Source organism: Podarcis gaigeae, assembly GCF_964106915.1.
Source record: "Podarcis gaigeae genome assembly, chromosome: 1".
Classification (NCBI taxonomy): domain Eukaryota; kingdom Metazoa; phylum Chordata; class Lepidosauria; order Squamata; family Lacertidae; genus Podarcis; species Podarcis gaigeae.
In genome coordinates, this window is record NC_139678.1 from 105732344 (window position 1) to 105751779 (window position 19436).

Here is a 19436-nt window from a genome sequence, read left to right on the forward strand (position 1 = left end):
AAAATAAAAAAATACCCCAAGGTCGAATGAGATATATATGACTTTAGGAAGACATAGTACATTTCGTAGGCATCGTGTTTTTATTCTTTAAAAGATGTTATGCTTCACAGAAACAATGGCAAAGAAGGATTAATATAGTAAAATTGCCACTTTACAAAAATACACTTTCAGAAAAATGTAGGTATTCAAAAATACAACATTCAAAACTCATTATTTACAACCAGAGGCAGCAGCAGTATTGAGCAATAAAAAAAATAAATATTTTACTTGTTACAGTATACACTAAGGTTAGACCAGGTACAAGTTTGAAGACTGACATCATCACTCAGTTCCATAACTATGTTTGAAGCTAGTCTCTTAATGAACATAAAAACATTCCTATTTCTATTTAAAAAAGCACAGCTTTTATGGAAACTTGTAGGTTTGAATCGCTACATATTCCCCACTCTGGAATGGCGCTATGCCCAACCATTAAGCATCTCCGAACTCTAAGAGTTGTGCTTTCTTCTGATATAGGCATCTTACCCAATACATTCAGGATCCTTCAAATTCAATTTATTGCACTTCTGTCACATTCCATCAACAAAAAATAATAATACTCCTTTACTGGCAGAGCCATAAATTTGTGGCGCCTGCTAGCACAGAATATGTGTGTTCCTTTCAGAAAGGTTCATACAAAAGAAGATCACACAGCACAGACTTATACATAAAGTATTTCAAAACACAAATATGAAGCTTGTGGCAGCATCCAGTTAAATATATTTTTTTCCCTGCAAGGCCGTTTATTTTTCACATTATAATTGCACAGTACAGGCAATAGGCATGGGGCTTCAATATAAGAAGATTTCAAACTATACCAGTGATTCCTTAAAGAATGGGGGTGGGGGGGTTAAGAAGGAACATTCCTCACATATATATAGGCATCTCTCACTCAACTTGCAGCAACAGGAGGGTTGCTGCTAATTTTACAAAGTTAAGCAAATGGCAGGACAGCAGATAAGAGGGCGACAGGTTGATCCATAAAATGAATTTTAAGGATAGGCTCTGTGACTCACAAGTGCCATCAAAACGATGACTTAAGCGACCCTGCATGGCTTCCATCATATACAAAACCATAATAAAACATACAGAGCTGCCTTCAGATGTCTTCTAATGGTTGTATAGTTACTTCTCTCCTTCACATCTGATGGTAGGGCATTCCACAGGTGGGTGCCACTGCTGAGAAGGCCCTCTGCCTGGTTCCCTGTAACTTCACTTCTTGCAGTGAGGGAACCGCCAGAAGGCCCTCAGAGCTGGACCTCAGTGTCCAGCCTGAACAACAGACATCTAAAGACATAGCTCTTCTTTAAATATATATATTTAATAGTCTCATCACCCTCCCAGATTTGAAATTTTGAAAATATATACCCAAATTTTCATTATCTAATACCCATTGTTTTCTGACATCCTCCCTTCCATTAACAATCACAGACATATTCTACAGCCGCATTCTAATTTTTGGCACCACATAGTACACAACCCAAGCTTATCCCAACAGCAGTGTTCCTTGGCTAAGTTTCTGGAATATGAAACTGGACACATGTAACAAAATGCCGTTTCCAACATTTAACTATAAATTTGCATTTGAAGCACTAAATAAATGGCCACTTTTAAGGCAACATACAGTGAGAACTTTAAGTTTCACAGTATATGTGTTCGATTGAACGCCTCTCTTATTTGGTTAATAAAAGACAAACAAGAAACAAATTCTATACACATTGCACCAACTAGTTTACAAAATTCTGTGGGAAATGCTTCAATGAATTTGGTCCAAGATTCTCTCTTGTTTGAAGGGTAACAGCACACGGTTTAGAACATAGAAAGTGGCCTTGTATCAGGTTGGATCATTGGTCCACAAAGCTAAATATAATCCACACCAACTAACCGCAGCTTTCTATAGTCTTGGGACCAAACTACAGCTGTGCCTTCTAGTGAAGGGTTTTTGATAGAGATTTCCAGGGTGAAATGGAGGGAGCAGAGATCTGCATGGGAGGGCTAACATCCTTCCTATGGTTCCAATCTAGATTGGGTCCCCTGCTGCTGTAATTTGCATAGGGGGAAAGTTCTTATTGAAGAAAACGAGTTATTCCCACCAAGCAAAACTGCAGGAATGGGTGGAGGCAATCCAAACTGGTACCACAGCAAGGAGTAAAGGGTTTAAATCCCCTTCCCCTTCTCTCTGCTCTACTAATTTCTGTAACACCACCACCACCACCACTTAAATGCACAGCTACATAGCCACCACAACAGGTAGTGTGGCTGTTAGGGAAGGGTCTGTTATTTCACAAGGTGCTTGGCTGTAGCTGGATATGCTAGAGAAATATGCTTCCCTTCACAAACATTTTCTACAGTCACACAATGCTCGTAATGTACCTTAGCTTAGAACAGATATACTTAGCACATTTCGGTTTTCAGGAATCCCTACCCAACATAGTAGCAATTCACTGAGAGACATTTGTCATGCCCTGGAAGGAGAGGGGGCTCATTGCTGCTCAAGGACCCTGCAGCAAGCCAGGAGGAACTTGAGAAGCTCGGTATCCCTGCAAGTGGGCATTAATGCTCCAGATCCCATGCAGATTTCCCAAGACATGCCTCTCTGGCCTGTAGTCACACTTGAAATCCCATGAGGAAGAAAGCTCTAGGTCTATGTCATGTGAGGTCTTGTGGCTTAAGTCGCAGTTCTTTAGATGACCTGGAAAGCTATTCATCTTGTGAGATTTACAGAAGGGAGGGGAGAAAGTGTGGCTCGAGCAGGCAATATATCTTAGCACAGAATAAATATGCAGAATATTACATTCAGGTTTCGCTTAGAATGCAAACCTTAAATGCTCTAGTTTCTTCAGTTACTTTGCATACCATCTGCACAGACTACAAAAGTCCTAGGTGTGGTTGCATCCGGACCTTCTCCATGTTCTCTCAGTTGTGTCTTAGATGCATAAGGGCTTGCATGGCAGGCGCAGGGAGAGTGACGTCACACAGTGGAACATTGACCAGATCCGGTTTTCCAAAAAAGAGAGGGAGGAGGGTAACTTTTCATTAACCAGGCAAGGCAGTCTGTGGACATCATGAACCAACTGGAAATTAACCTTTGAACATACCAATGAAGTTAATTTCCAGTATTCTGCTTTGGGCTCTTAAATACTGTGCTCCGCATCATGTGAGGTAGAGAGAGAAAGAAAACAAATGCAAAACTAACAAACCAACCAAAAACCAACAGAATTTCCTCCCCTTTCCTCTTCTGTGGGGGTGTGCAAATCTAAGCTTTGGAATCTTCTTGTACGTAGAGCTGAGAAATGGTCTTCTTAATGCGAAGCGCTGTCAGTCGAGCTGCCCCATTGGCGTACCAGCACTCACGCATGATCCGGCCCATTACTCTGAGTGCCTTGAGAAAAGAGCAAAAGCAGAGTAAGAAGAGCACATCCATGGTTGTCGCAGTGCTTTGGCATGAAAATTGCCAGCAGGAACAAGACGGTGTCAGAATGTGCGCATATATATATATATATCATAAACACACGTTGTTGTATTTGAACTTGGAACCTTTCTGCTCATGCAACAAGACTGTGCTGCCTCCTCCTCCTCCTCCTCCTCCCCGCAGGTCCCTGCACCCCTGAAGAAGTGCTCCTGAGGGGCTGGGAGACCTGATAGGAACACCATGGCAGGGCAAAGAGGGCTGCAAGGAGGAAAGGGGGAAATCAATGGAAATTGGGGGGGGGGGGCTTGCAAAAGAACTTCTGCTCATGCAAATACGCTTTAAATGGGGTTATACCATTGGGGTGGCAAGTTCTATAGGGAGTATATCCGCAATCACTACTGTTGTGCATGTTTTGATATAATTCCTCAAGTTTACTGTCAGTAGTTAACTTTTTTTTAGACCATCACCAAAGCTCAAGGTCTGTCTGGAAGCCATGCTTTTGACGAAAGACCAAAATTCTTTTGAGCAGTAAGCCCCTGTGTGCTTGGTGCAATTAACTTTTTAGTATATAGGATTTTGCTGGAAATCCTAGATATATTTTTTTGTGGGGTGCAGGTATTTGATTCTTGACACCTGATTGAAGCACTACATTCAATACTCTTTTATCCCAGAGTTAAGCCTGTGCTGGGGAGCCAAGAGCTGCATTCTCTAGGCAAAGGGTGGTTGGGGGGGTCACCTGATGAGCTGCATATAAATATTATTATTATTATTATCATCAGACTGGGTTGCCTCAGCCACTCTGGGTGGCTCCCAACAAAATATTAAGAACAGAATCAAACATTAAAAGCTTCCTTATACAGGGCTGCCTTCAGGTTTCTTCTGAAAGTGAAATACTTGTTTATTTCCTGGACATCTGATGGGAGGGTGCCACTACTGAGAAGGCCCTCTGCCTGGTTCCCTATTGGGCAAAAAGTGGGTGGGACTAAAGGAAAGGTAGCTGGGACACCGTTTTTCTCTCTTCTTCACACGTACTCTCTTAAACCCACCCACCCACCGACACTCAAACTCTTCCCAATTCTTTCATCATCCATGCATTTTCTCTCTCTAGGTTTGGAGGGCTGCATCGAAGGAAAGTCACATGATGTCCACCTGTGGATTAAACTCTGGCATTTGAAAAGCCTCTAGGGGTGAACTGCGCCTCACATTGAGCCCATTTACTTAACCAGACAGGTATATGCAACCATTTGAGATGGTAAGTTTTCATATTTTAGTTGTTAAAAACATGCACTTTTAAGATACACAGTAAAAGTTGCAGTTCAAAGAAGGTGGGAAGCAAGAGAAAATGTTACCTCACAGCTTTGCCACTGATTTGGGATATTTGGTCTATGTTTTTGCTCACAGACTACTTTTCTCATATCTTCTATTGAAGGATCAGAAGGCACAGCATCATAGTAAGGTAACTGGTACTCCTCAACAATTCCTAGAAGAGGAATGTGGTAAAAATATAAATTTACTAGGGGACTTTCAGTTGTTATGGGAGCAAAACATGGACAGATGTAGTACAGAAACAGCTTCCTGGCAAACCTGGGCAAATATCCATTGTGTCAGCAAATATGTTCTTGATAACATTGTGCGTTTTCCAAATGCTTTGGTAAAAAAAAAAAATCTGTAAAGCTGCATCCTTGAAGCATTCAGAAACTTATTTTCATTCAGGGCTACATGGGAAAGTCCTTGAAATTGCCGGCAATCATTCCTGTCAAACTAACTCTGCGGTACCCACAATTCTTTCTGTCAGCTTGTTAAGGGCAGGTGAAGACCCAATATGGGCTAATACAACTCTGGCTTGGATCCAAAGAATGAGAAATGAAAGGAGATGATGCTTTTCAGTGGGGGAAATGTAATAACGCAACCTATTATATAATGCAATATGACAACCCCTTATGTTGGAGCCGTAGCCCAGCTCTATGGTTTTACAATCCAGTGGGGGATGAGGAAGGGATCCCGAGGGCCATCTGGTCCTACCCTTTGCAATGCAGGAATCCTGTCCACAGGATTGAACCCCAACCTTCCAGTTAATAGCCAGATGCACAGACCTAGAAGTCTCAAAGACGAAAGAAAGCCTTGCACTTGAGCTAGATGCAGGCCTGTGGTTGTGGAAGAGTTTGGGGGTGTTTGTGTGGAGTTCATTTATGCTGTGCTTTAATTAGCAGGGTAATGTGTTTGATGCAGGAAATCTTGGTCAAGTTGGGTAACCTTAAGTGACAGCTAAGATAGGGTTGGAGATTGAACTCTCAGTATGCAAAAGGAGGATAGAGAGCATTCACATTGCGGTGGAGGGCTGCAGGTTCCGAATTCCACGATAGATGGTGTGATGGGCTGGGACTAGACTAAGGGGTGGCAGAAGAAGTGTCTATATGTTTGGGTGCTGGTTGGTCCATGTGGGTTTGTGCTGGTGTTCTTGGTTGGCAGTCAGAAGAAGAAGACAGCAAAGAGGAAGAGGATCAAGGAAGAAGAAAGGAGACCTGAGAGGGAAGACAAAGTGGTTTGATGGCTGAAGACTTGCTGGGGTGGGTAGCTGAATCACTTGAATGGACAGGGAGAACTTGTCTACAGGGGTGTCTACAGAGTTGGGAATGCTGGGCTCTGGTGCCTGGTAGAAGTTCCAGAGGAAGGTCTTCCAAGACAAGACAGCAGAAACAGACCCACACTTCATTAGGTGAGTAGGGGTTAAAACAGAGGCTTCAACAAAAGTCCTCAGTCACAGTGTTGAGGGCTTAATTAACAAGGGCAATTGCCAAAGTCTGTCTCGTATTAGTAATAGTAGTGTAAATTGAGCTGTTGGTATTGAAAGTGACAGTAACAAATTAGCAAAGTGTGTAATTTGAAGCTTGCACACTACGCAATCTTACTATATTCGACAATATTAACATTTATTTATGGTGCCCCGCAAGACGAAAGGGTTTTCCGATTTTTAGCGGCTTCGCAAGACGAATTTCCCCATGGGCTTGCTTCGCAAGAATAAAGCCCATAGGGAAATCTCCGGAGACAGCGGGGAAGCGCAGCATGCCTTCTCCTCTGTTCCCGGACCTGTCTTCCTCCCCACCGCCAACATTCAGAAGGCTGTTCTGAAGGCTGGCGGTGGGAAGAAAAGCCCTTCTCCCCCGCCAGCCTTCAGAAGAGTTCCCGCAGGGCTGCCTAGGCTGCGGATAGCAGCCTGCTGCCCCGCGTGAGGGGCGCTCTTAAGCAGAGCGCCCCTCGCGCGGGGCAGACATCTGCAGCTACCCCTATCCGCAGCTTGGAGAGCCCTGCGGGGAAGTCCTGCAGGGCACCCCAAGCTGCGAATGTCTGCCCCGCGCGAGGGGTGCTCGGAAGCAGAGCGCCCCTCGCGCTGGGCAGCAGGCTGCTATCCGCAGCCTAGGCAGCCCTGCGGGAACTCTTCTGAAGGCTGGCGGTGGGAGAAGGGCTTTTATTCCCACCGCCAGCCTTCAGAAGGCTGTTCTGAAGGCTGGCGGTGGGGAGAAATGTCCTTCTCCCCCCGCCAGCCTTCAGAGGAGGTCCGGGGACAGACTGTCCCCGGACCTGGTCTGAAGGTGGTCTCCATAGGAATGCATTAATTGATTTTCAATGCATTCCTATGGGAAACTGTGCTTCACAAGACGAAAAACTCGCAAGAAGAAAAAACTTGCGGAACGAATTAATTTCGTCTTGCGAGGCACCACTGTAACTATATACAACTGGCTTTATCCCATAGCTACCAGGATTACTGGTAAGTTAAGGGTACAAGTGATATTAAAAGGTAGCAGAAGTACAGGTGCAGGAAAACTATTGGGCGTGGAAGTTGGATTTGTTTAAGGAAGAAATACCCTCTTTCCCACCACAGGGAACCACCTAGGAAAGGCTACAGAAGTTTGACTCAGGACAACAATCAAATCGTAAATGGCTTCTGGTTTTCACCAATCCTGAAGCAGCAGCTGAATGGCCTACTGGGATGTCATTTTATTAACTTCTTAAATTGATATACTGCCCTTCAACCAAGGATCACTGTTCTCTTTATGCTTGCATTTTAGACATATGATATTTGTAACTCAATGCTCTTCTGTTATTACAATGCTACATTTTGTAAGCTACTTACCTGGTGAAAGAAGGTATATGTTCTTAAAATTTAATTAAAGTACCAGTTGTGCAATTTCCTATTCTCCAGTCTCCCCCACTATTCCTTTCCTCCTCACCACCGATTATTTCTGTCACTCATAAGTCACCTTTAAGCAGTGTTATTTGTCTAGAAAAAAGAGCTGCCCTTCTTTTATAATGGCAATGGTGCACAACTGAGAGGTGCCAGAAAAAAACCCTGCCTTTAGGCATTATTCATGTGAGGGAGCATCACACTACAGTGGTACCTCGGGTTAAGAACTTAATTCATTCCGGAGGTCCGGTCTTAACCTGAGGTACCACTGTATGTCTAGGACACAAAGCACCCCCATCCCTGCAACGAAGAGGATCTTCTTCAGATGCCTGCATTGGTACGGCTAGTCGCATGTGATGCTACAGTAGCATAGCAGTGCTCCCTGGTCATAGTGTGAGACCCTTCTTCCCATGTGTAACACTACAACCCCTATTCCTGTGTTAGAAACTGCACTGAGTGCCAAGCAAACAGGATGAAACATGTCCCTGTTTTTATGCTATCTAAGAATTGTTTTAAAACACAATGGCAGGTGTCTGGAGCATTAAAAAGAGAGAGAGATAGGTTATACCTCCAACTGAGCATCTTCGGGATATCTCCCAGTACACCAGCCCAAGAGAGTAGATATCTGCACGCTTGAAGGACTCGAAGATACTTATGTTCATCGTGTCATCAAGTATTTCTGGAGCCATGTACCTTTCAAATACAGAGATACCAAAACTCATATTTACCAAAGAGGTAGAAAGGGGTGTGTTTAGTTAACTAGGATTAAAATTAAGGGACAACAAATAAAAATGAAATACAAATGTGGTCTTTTTAGAACACTGAACTTGCTTGAGAGAAAGCAGAAGATTCGAGGCATTCTTGTTAGGTCTCCCAATTCCTGGGAGTTGGTCTTCAGCCCTTCTTATGAGATCAACATTTATGTATTATGAAAACATTACGAAGGGAGGCAGGATCTCAGTAACTGATCCTGATCCCTTGGACCTGTGCACATTGAGTAGACCATGAGAACAGTACTGCCTAGTTTGTACATCACACTAAGTCAAACCATGGCTGTCAAAGAAGCCACTTCATTTGTACCTGGCAGTTCTACGGTAGCACTGTGCTGAACTAAGCCATGACTTGACTTAGTGTATTGTCTGAACCTGGGCTCATGCGTTAGCTCTCTCCAAATCAACCATGTGCAAAACTAAGGTTTTTCCTATGACTTACAGCTTATGATTTGTCCATGAGATTGGGTTCAGGTGACACAGTAAAGCAAACCTTGAGCTCAAGTCATCTTTAAGCAACTGCAGGAATCCTAGTCTATTTGCTTCTCCTGCTGCCCTCCACAGCACAGGAAACAGCGAGGGCAAACTGCAAGCTGCATTAACCTGCTGTTTAGCACTGCATGGGGTTTTTCCCTTTCTTTTAACAAAGCAGCTCCAGAGCTGGGCCTGTCAGGAGGGAAGCTCCGACTGGCACACTACAGCTTTTCTTTGAGGGGAACTTGGTGTGGGGGGGAGGGTTAATTCCACCCTACCTGATTGTCCTGTCCCTGCCCTCAGTGGCTGCTATTTTAAAAGAAATCATGCACGCACGCACAGCAGTAACATACACATATTTTGCAATGTGCCATTTGGCCGTAATAAAGGCAGATATGCAGCGAGACTTGAGTAATACAACATTAATTTTTGAAGGATTCTTGGCCACTGGTATCTTGATTCTCATTTGCCTAGTTACACATGTTGCTGCATGTCGTGTGGACAAATTTGAGTGAGGGCAATGAGACCGTGAAACATATTTCACCCCGTTTCACCAGACCCTTCAAATATCTCTGAAACAAACTGAGGATGGGGCAACATTTCACAGGGGAAAAGGTTTTGGGTTTTTTGCCATATGCATGTATAATTCCAACTCAACCCTCTTTGGGTGTGAAACATTTAATGGGAAATATTACAAGCATACTGACTTACCTCTTGGTTCCCACTCTAGTATTCTGAGGTATGTCAATTGTGTTTAACAAAGAGTCATGCTTGACAGCCAGTCCCAGGTCAGCAATGGCACAGGTTTCATTCCTTTTGACTAAAATGTTTTTAGATTTCAGATCTCTGTGGGAAATGGCTGGTTTGCCTGCGAAGCACAAAAAAATATGCCCACAATGTCTTTACGTTACCCACTGATATATTTAACAGAAACGTTTATTCCCTTTACATGTATATATCTATCAACACTGTGGGATGTGATCCATAAGTAGCAGTCAAGTACAACATTCCTTGTTTTCCTAGAGTGGACATGCAGGGGAATGTTTGGGTCAGCCAGCTGAAAACTTCCTGTTTCCTCCTGGCTGGGGCATACTTCCTTTGCATGTGACCTTATCTGCCCAGGTAACAAAAGGGCAAGTCATGCAGCACACTCTCTCTCTTTGACTTCCTCCATCGTTGGAGCAGCTTTTTACCTAGAAATGCTCTGTTGGCTGCCAACAGGAAACACTGGGATTGTCCCCATATGGGATACACCCACACGTATATACTTTGTAACTAAGTCTGCTTTCAGGGATCCAACTGTGAACTGATGATGTGAGTAAACTAAGTCAAGATTGTGGCATGTTTATTCTATGAAGAGTGATATAAGGGGAATCTAAGAGTAAGAGGCTTAAACAAGTCTGCAACCTGTTATCTGCTGTGCGTTTAAAAGGGGGAATGTAAAACTCTGCTAAGTAAAGGAACTTGCTAATGCAAGTTAGGAAGACTATTAGAAAACAATATATCCTCTCCTCCCTCCCTAAACATTCCCACAAACACAGTTGCTTCACATCCATATACCTCTCCCCACTTCTTCAATGTAAATTTTAATTTTGTGTTGGGGAGAGGGGAGTGAAAGGCAATTTCCCCACTAATATTAATATTTAGGCACCCACTCCCTCATTTATATTAAAAGCGTTGGAATTTTTTGTAAACACGTATCTACCAAATGTACTGTGCTCATTTAATACACAAAGATGACAGAGAAGGGGCAGAAATAATCATGATTCAAACAAATCCTGGTTCACTCACTTCTCCAACATTCATCCAAGTCATCTTCTGCCCGAAGTGAGCTTAATATGAAGGTAACTGCATAAACATAAACATATTACCTTGAGTGCCAACGATCTCCATGTGAAGATGGGCTAAGCCACTCGCTATGGAAAATGTCATCTTGATCATCCCGTTGGCTGTTACAGTGTTGTTGTTTAAGTAGTCAAACAAAGAACCTTGGTCGTGGTATTCTGAGACAAGCCACAGCTGAGTCCAAGTCCCATTATCTGTGGAGAGACATAACTGCATTTAACAATAAGTAGCAGTAGAGCACAGCAACCCTCAAAGGTGAAAATATTTTCTAAAGGTATTCACATTGCAAGGCCCGTTTATTTTTGCAACGGAATATTTGGCAATGCAGAAAATAAGAAGAGCCCTGCCAAATCAGGCCCAAGGTCCATCTAGTCTTGCATCCTGTTCTCACAGTGACCAGTGAGATGCTTATGGGAAGCCCAAACACAGGACATGAGTACAACAGCACTCTGATCCCCATAAATTGGCATTTAGAGAAAGCCCCAGGGCCTCCAACAGTGAGTGAGAACAAAGTGAATATGGCCAGCAGCCTTGGTAGCCTTCTCCTTCTCCACGAATTTTGTCTCATCCTCTTTTGAAGCCATCCAAGCTGGTAGCCATCACTACTTCTTCTGGAAGCAAATTTCATGGTTTAAGTATGCACTGTGTGAAGAAGGACTTTCTTTGGGCTGCCCTGAACCTCTCAATGTTCTGCTTCATTGGATGATCCCAAATTCATGTCCCCAAGTCACTCTTCCTTATACATAAGAGTTGCAAATGTTTTAACCTTTCCTCACAGCAGAATTTCTCCATCCCCTTTTGGTTGCCGTTTTCTGACCCCATTTCAACTCTACAGTATCCTTTTTAAGATGAAGCAACCAGAACTGTACACTGTAGGAAAAGTTTAATTCATGCCAGAATGGAATTTCACACTAAAAAGCTGCAATCTCCAACACACTTACTAGGGCATAAGTCCCACTGAAGATGGTGGGGGCTTATTTCCAAGTGAACATGCATAGGACTGTGTTGCAAATCTTATTTTGTAAGCCACATAGCAAGGAAATCACTGGTAAAGATCCACTTGTCATTAGAAGAAGAGGAGGAAGTTTCAAGGCTGGACTCTTGAGCTGCCTGCAGCCCATCTGTCTCATTTGCTTGAGTCCTCAACAGGACCTGAATTGTCATGAGGAATGTCATCTATACTAATCATCTGTTTAGAAAATATCTTTAAAAATCTGTTGATATGCCTTTTTTTATAGGGCATGTGTGTGATGTCTCCTAAGGTGTTCAAGAGAATGGATGCTAGTTCCCCCCCATCCCGATAGGAAATTACAGCTACAACTAGCTGCATATTCTAGTAAAGTATCTGAGATAGTTGGGTCAGCAGTCATATGATTGCTGGAAAATGTGAGACAAGCACCAGCATAGGATTAAAATGTATGAAAGAACAGAAATTACAAATGAGCTCCAAGAGTTCAAGTTTGGAAAACTGCTAATATAATAATATTGTGCAAGATTAATAACCATAATGCATGGCACCCTTTAGTAATGGGCACTGTCTTGCACCTCAAGTTGCAATTATTCCACACTTGTATCAGATCAGAGCATTACTTCTGTACTCATTATCCCCACAAAGGCAAGCATCCTTGTCCTTTGAAATCAATGGGCTTAACAGCATGCTGCATTGTGAAAGCTATAATGATGTATTAAAAAATGCCAAGTACCACAATGAATGGACTTAAAATACGGATAGTTGTTTGTTTTGCAATTTAACTTTAAATGTAATCAAAAATAGACTTTCCGACCTTCCTAAATCTCTTTTCCTTGCCATATTTTAATGATGGACACTGATATTTCAATACTTTAGTGAGATTGCTTTATTGTGTATTTTAATCCTTTTGTATGTTTAATGTATGTATTTTAACAATGCTGTGTGATTGGTTTCTATATTTTGTAATATTTCAGCATTCAGAGGTATACAAATTAATAAATAATTATAATTAAACTACTTGTGTCCCCCCCACCCTCTGCCAAAATCTGGAATGGTACCCTTGTCTTCACACCTGTTTTCTAATTAATTGGGTTGCTATAAACCATTTAAAATGTTCCCAGCAGAATGTAGAACTACAGTTCCGTGGAAACCAAAACAATCAGGTCTCGATTCCCATGCTCTCATATTTAATTTAAATTATATGTTTCTATAATTGTTTGGCATCCAATATAGTGTATCATGCCAGTGTGCTGTAGTGATCAGAGCGTTGGACTGAGAGCGTGGAGAGACAGATTCAAATCCTTGGCTCACCCTTTCTCAGACCAAACTACCTCACAGGGCTATTGTGAAGATCAAAGGGGAACATATGTGATATGCTGCCTCGAGCCCCTTAGAGGAAAGGCAGGATATAAATGCAATAAATAAATAACAAGGAACACCATAAAGACATTAAATTAAAAATCAAATGCTCACACACTGTTAAACACACTGATGAGACACACTAACAGCACCTCAGTGGGAAGCAATACTAATAACAGCACCAAGGGTAGTGCTAAAAGCCACCACCCATGGAAATTAGTGGGGGAGAAACTAAATACAGCAAATCAAACCAGATCTCCTGCCCAAAGCCCTGTGCATAGAGGATATCAACAAAAGCAAGATTGCCATGTTTAAGATACATGCACAGGGAAATCCTTTTCTCTTTATAACTACTGAAACTCCATTGGTGAGGGAATCCTGGAAAGTGCATACAATGAAGATCTCAGGGGTGGGGAGGCTTGTACAGGAGTATAAACAGAGTGGGACTACACTTGGCATCACATCATCCAAATCATAATAAACCAGGCTTTCTTAAAGAATATAACAACACAGGGCTAATCTAGCACAGGGCAAACATTGTGAAACGGTGTGGAAGTACTATACCCTTGTTGTCAGCAGCAATAAAACCCAAGATATTTTCATGCCTCAGCATAATGGTCTGGTAGATTTCTGCTTCACGAAACCAAGACCTTTCGTCTCTCGAGGAAAAGATCTTCACAGCCACGTCTTCTCCGCACCATTTTCCACGCCAGACTTCGCCGAATCGACCCTTTCCTACTATTTCCTGAAGAACTATTGTTCTTGCAATTGTTCTTTGGACAAGCAGAGGCAAGCCTAACAAAAGAAATACAAGCATTAAAACGTTTTCTTAACCCTCCCTCCAATAATTACCACTGCTCTACAATACGTGCAATATATACGCAGAGGCAATCTTCAATTTGTGAAATCCACATTTTCTTGTAATCAGTGGCAAAACTCCCATTGTTTTTGGTACAGCTGGATCGCTCTTTGGTTGCAATCTATCCATCTAATAGCAAACCCAGATGGCAAGTGCCAACAGGCTTGGATCCAAAATGGGCTTTCTGGTACTGAGGAATGCTTGTTGTGGCTATCACACAGCAAGTGTGTGTGTGTGTGTGTGTGTGTGTGTGTGTGTGTGTAAAAATCAATATCATGGGATCGTCTCAGTCAGGACCAGCAGGTCATAGCTGATATCTCATATTAAGCATAAGGTTATCAGTTGTTGCCGTCCCAAATTTTGTGTTATGCCACGTTCCCCTTGGCAACCATTTTGTGTTATGCTATGCTTTCCTCATAGCAGCTATTTTGTGACTGGTGCCCCCAGCACTCTCTCAAAATTTGAAATATGCCACTGGTCCAAAAAGGTGGATGACCCCTGCTTTACAGTATGCCATTTTCAACCCAAGGGCAACAGGGCCAACTAGCAGCCCACAGGCATAGTCTCACCTCAGAAGCAAACTTGATCTGGCCCTCCTGAGAATGACACACTAGAAAAGGAGAATGAATTACCAACAGCAGATTTAACCCTTGATTATTAGATAACTTGGGGGATAATGTCATAACCTTACAGATGGAAAATAAAAGTAGTCCCTGAGAATGACAACGGCACTGTTCAAAGATATCAGATAACAATGACATGAGTATCATCACTTCTGTTTTGTGAACAATTGATAGATCAGCCCTGTCTAAGGCCAGGACTTCAGGACACTCTGCTTGGAAGAAATTAGATTTCAGCCCCAGTGTCTTCACTTCACATAAGGCATGGTGTTAAGCAAGAAGATTAATCTAAATCTACACTTATTTCAAAACAGTTTTAAAGTTTCTGGCTCAGGAAACACCCAGGAATTGTCAGCATGGGCCTGACCTTTGAAGCCAAAACATTTGTCTTTTGCAGACATACAAAGAATAGTCTGGAAATGCTGCAGAGACTTCGGCTGCTATAGCTTGACAAGTCTTCAACCTCTTCCCCATTTGGCTTGCGGTCAGATATTGCTCAGAATATCAAAGATGGCACTTTTCCCCTGGCAAACTTTAGCTCTCAGTGGAGAAAGACACAGAATATGCTGAAGTAAATAGTATCTCTCAGAGTGGTGAATGGCACTATTTAGCGGGAAGAAACTCCAATGAAAATCCTCTTTATTATATATTTTTACATGGCTGTTTATCTGTGTATATTTTAAAATTTTATATATGGATGTTTTATGATGGCCTGTATTTGTAATGCGGTGGCGCTGTGGATTAAACCACAGAGCTTAGGGCTTGCCGATCAGAAGGTTGGCGGTTCGAATCCCCGCGACGGGGTGAGCTCCCGTTGCTCGGTTCCTGCTTCTGCCAACCTAGCAGTTCAAAAGCAAATCAAAGTGCAAGTAGATAAATAGGTACCGCTCCGGCGGGAAGGTAAACGGTGTTTCCGTGCGCTGCTCTGGTTCGCTAGAAGCGGCTTAGCCATGCTGGCCACATGACCCGGAAGCTGTACGCCGGCTCCCTCAGCCAATAAAGCGAGATGAGCGCCACAACCCCAGATTCAGTCACAACTAGACCTAATGGTCAGGGGTCCCTTTACCTTTACCTATTTGTAATGCCTAATAAAGGTTTGGCAAAGTAAGTAAGTAAGCAAGCTGAAGTCAGATGAACATTTCTAAAGCCATCGTCACCTTTCAGGGAACCCTTACCTGGAACGTCCCAAGTTTTATCATGCGGGGGGGGGGGCACATACTTTTTCCACATAGTACACCAATTCTAAGCAGCAGCCTTACTAACTGCATTTCAGGGTGTTTTTCCCCCATGTTACTTATTTGAATAGTCACACATGTGTTGGGAAAGATTAACATTCTCCAGATGGTTTCATGTGCATGCATGTCTTTTATGAAACAGACTGCATGAAACACATCTTGAGAAGAAGGCATGCCTCACTCTAACAGAGAAGCTACACAAAACTGCCCCGGTCATTATGCAATATTGATTCTTAATGTTGCTATGGCCTTCGGGTTAATACAATAAACTATTTGGTTTGCATTTTTAATGTCTAGCTGTGACACCTGTTCTTTGCATAGCTGTAAACACAATGCAGCTGCGTAACAGACGCCAGATTAAAAGCATTTTTTCTACTTGCACTTCCAAATACCAGGAGTATGCCTCACCCCCTTGGCTTCCCATTTTCAGGCTCTTCCAGAGAGATTTTTTAGCACTGTGCCTCTTGGAATATTACCTTAATCTGCTACACATCATGGGAAATTCCAACAGAATCCACAGCGCACACTCACATACCAGATCCAGAACCTGATGTCGTCATATCATAAATCAGATCTTTGAGAGTCTTCCCTGGGTTCACCAGACTGCATTCCGACAGAGGCTCTTCAATGTTCTGTCTTCTTTTCTTCCTGAATCTGCAGTTGTTGCCTTGATGTGTGCACAGAGTCAGCATTAAAGCTATAGACAAGACACATACTGGTACAGTTATAACCACCGTCAGTTCCACAGGGCCCAGTTTTGATTTCCTTGCAGCCTCTGGACCTTAAAAAGACACAAACCAAAATCTGTCAAATCCACTATGCTCTCAAAGAAGCATGTAAATGTACTTTTTTATATAAAAAAAAACAACAACTGGAAGTGACAACAAAGATTGACATTATATTGAGAAAGTTGAGAACGTAGCTGTCTTGGTTATCGAACTCCATGGTCACATCCATACCGTATGTTTAAAGCGCATGGTTTCCCTGAAAAAACTTGGGAACTATAGTGTGTTAAAGCAGCTTGGAATTGTAGCTCGGGGGGGGGGGAAACTACAGTTTGATATGATACGATATCTTTATTATCATTGTCCCATACAGAACAATGAAATTGAAAATCTACATAAGACATTCAAAAACCCCTAAAAACTCTGAAACCCCATTTTAAAATATACAATAGAGACCCCTTATACTGCTTTTAGAACCAGAATTGCATTTGGGTAGAAACTGTTTCTGAGGCGGCTAGTCCTGGTCTTTATAACCCTATACCTTCTTCCAGAAGGCAGAAGCTGAAAGAGATCATTTCCGGGGTGCGTACTATCCTGTGCTATCTCTGCAGCTTTCAAATGGCACCTGACAGAATAGATTTGATCTAAGGTGGGAAGAGTGCACCCAATTATTCTCTCTGCAGTCTTTACAACCCTGGACAGCATTGTTTTTTCCCTGGCCGTGCAGCTCCCAAACCACACACACAGTATTCTTTGCAAAGATTGTTAAAGGTAAAGGTAAAGGTACCCCTGCCCATACGGGCCAGTCTTGACAGACTCTGGGGTTGTGCGCCCATCTCACTTAAGAGGCCAGGGGCCAGCGCTGTCCGGAGACACTTCCGGGTCACGTGGCCAGCGTGACATTGCTGCTCTGGCGAGCCAGAGCCGCACACGGAGACGCCGTTTACCTTCCCGCCAGTAAGCGGTCCCTATTTATCTACTTGTACCCGGAGGTGCTTTCAAACTGCTAGGTTGGCAGGCGCTGGGACCGAGCAGTGGGAGCGCACCCCGCCGCAGGGATTCGAACCGCCGACCTTTCGATTGGCAAGTCCTAGGCTCTGAGGCTTTAACCCACAGCGCCACCTGCGTCCCTTGCAAAGATTGTTAAAGGGTTATAAATGCTTGATGTGGATTTGACCCAGGTCATTCCAAAGTCTTCACTCCTCATCAACATCAATTCACCAGTGCTTAAACTTCTGCTAAGCAATTTACAAAGAATAATACAGGTATCTCTTTGTCATGCTTTTCCAAAGTGACTGGAATAATCTGACAAGTCCCAGGAGCCTATGGTGCAACTCCACACACACATACATACACATCCACACTCCACAACCAGTATTATCCCAAGTTTCAGAGGGGTGGTGCTGTGGTGGGGAAGGGCCAGAGCATGGGCTTCTCCCTACACAGCCTGGAGGTTGTCATTTTATGCCAGAAGCACAGAAAAAGTCCAATGCTTCCACTGCAAGCGAAGAAATGGGGCCTAGAAGATGTGACACAAAATGGGGGGGAGGCAGTTCAAACAAAAGGCGAATGTATAAGAGTCTAGATATGTTCAAAATGGCAACTAATACAAGAGGTCAGTTCTGGCATGGAAGAGCTCAATGGCAGTTAATCCTCTGTAAAGTAGGATGCATGTTCACATGGTTAGGTCCTCAAAAAGCCATCCATTCAAAGTCTGCTTTACAGATAAAGAGCCTTAAAGAGGGGATAGCAATAGTAGGGCAAGTGCTTCATTTCTACTTAGCTGACAATAATGGTTTCTGAATTTGCATCTATGCCTATAGCTTGGCTTATGGAAATGTGTGTCCTCTTTTTTTGGTGATGCCTATTGGGCCAGCCTATTGACACAGAATTGGCTAAGCGGCCTCTCCCTCTTCTGTGGACAGCTACTGTGCAAATAAATTACCTCACAGGTTCAGAACGCAAGTCTTTTTTAAACCAGATCAGATAGCTACATACATGCATCTAGTGAACATTTCTGGTGTGTGTGTGTGTAAATTTCTATTTCACAGCAGCATAGAACAATCAGAAGAGCGCTTGCTTCTTGTAAAAAAAAGCACAACAGAGGCAAGGATCAAAAGGACCCGGTTAAAATTTGGCTGCAGAATACAGTGTGATGAGGTGACATCTACTGCCCTCAATTTAGCCAATTTCTTTGTTGTGTGCTGCCAAGCACTCAGCTTCTGTAAACAAACCACTCAGTGGGTGGAATGTCATCACTGATAAGCTTATCACCAGAGGTCTAATGGGCATGGGACATGAGCAGAGATCTTCCCACTGACACCTTAGTACCCTTCATAGGAAGGAGAGTCTATCCACATGCTGAAGAGGCAAGGATGCCACACCACTCAACCATGTGTTGAGTGCAGGGGTCTAGGAAAGGGAAATCTACATGCTCCATGTGTGGATGTCAGAGCAGGGCCAGAGAAACTGCATGGCTTGAGAGCAGTGGCACAGTTACACTGCTTCTTCGCCACCTTTGCATGAAGGGGGTTCCTGTCATGTTTACAATGTGCTTATCACATGCATCAACATATTTACACATGGCATTAGAACACCAGATGGGTGTCATGCTAGCATGATCATGCCACATGGGTCAGTGGACACATAGTATGTGTCAACCCGATGTGCCGTGCATGGAATGCTTACCTGGAAAAGCACAATGTATTTAGAGCTTTGTAAACCAAAACGTAACACTTTTTTAGCCTGGTTTGGATCATTAGGAAAATAATTTAAAATAAGAACGGCCAATATTATAGGTTGCAGCCACACGTGGAATACAGTCTACAGTTCTGTTCGCCTCACCTCAAAAAGGATATTCAGAAAAAAGACCCTGGGGTTGAGGCAACTCCATTTTGCGGATAGGTTGTGTGGAATCACGGAGTCATGGAATTGGGAGGGGCCGC

The 19436-nt window shown here is 43.1% G+C and overlaps 1 protein-coding gene and 1 long non-coding RNA gene across 4 annotated transcripts in view; one reads left to right on the forward strand and one right to left on the reverse strand.

The window, feature by feature from the left end:
* LOC310833808 overlaps window positions 1-4676 on the forward strand; it is a 59980-nt gene extending 55304 nt beyond the window's left edge. Inside the window, exon 5 of the long non-coding RNA XR_014558939.1 lies at window positions 4560-4676. This is a non-coding gene — a long non-coding RNA (uncharacterized lncRNA). The remainder of the gene's footprint in view (window positions 1-4559) is intronic.
* Window positions 62-19436, reverse strand: part of ACVR1C (activin A receptor type 1C) — a 44719-nt gene continuing 25344 nt past the window's right edge. For all 3 annotated transcript variants that reach the window (XM_083709893.1, XM_083709894.1, XM_083709892.1), the window contains 7 exons: window positions 16302-16547; window positions 13617-13847; window positions 10750-10917; window positions 9590-9746; window positions 8203-8327; window positions 4801-4931; window positions 62-3421 (listed from right to left, as the gene is read on the reverse strand). In XM_083709893.1, coding sequence (XP_083566019.1) covers window positions 3296-3421; window positions 4801-4931; window positions 8203-8327; window positions 9590-9746; window positions 10750-10917; window positions 13617-13847; window positions 16302-16547 — 1184 coding nt within the window. In that variant the 3' untranslated portion in view covers window positions 62-3295. The remainder of the gene's footprint in view (window positions 3422-4800; window positions 4932-8202; window positions 8328-9589; window positions 9747-10749; window positions 10918-13616; window positions 13848-16301; window positions 16548-19436) is intronic.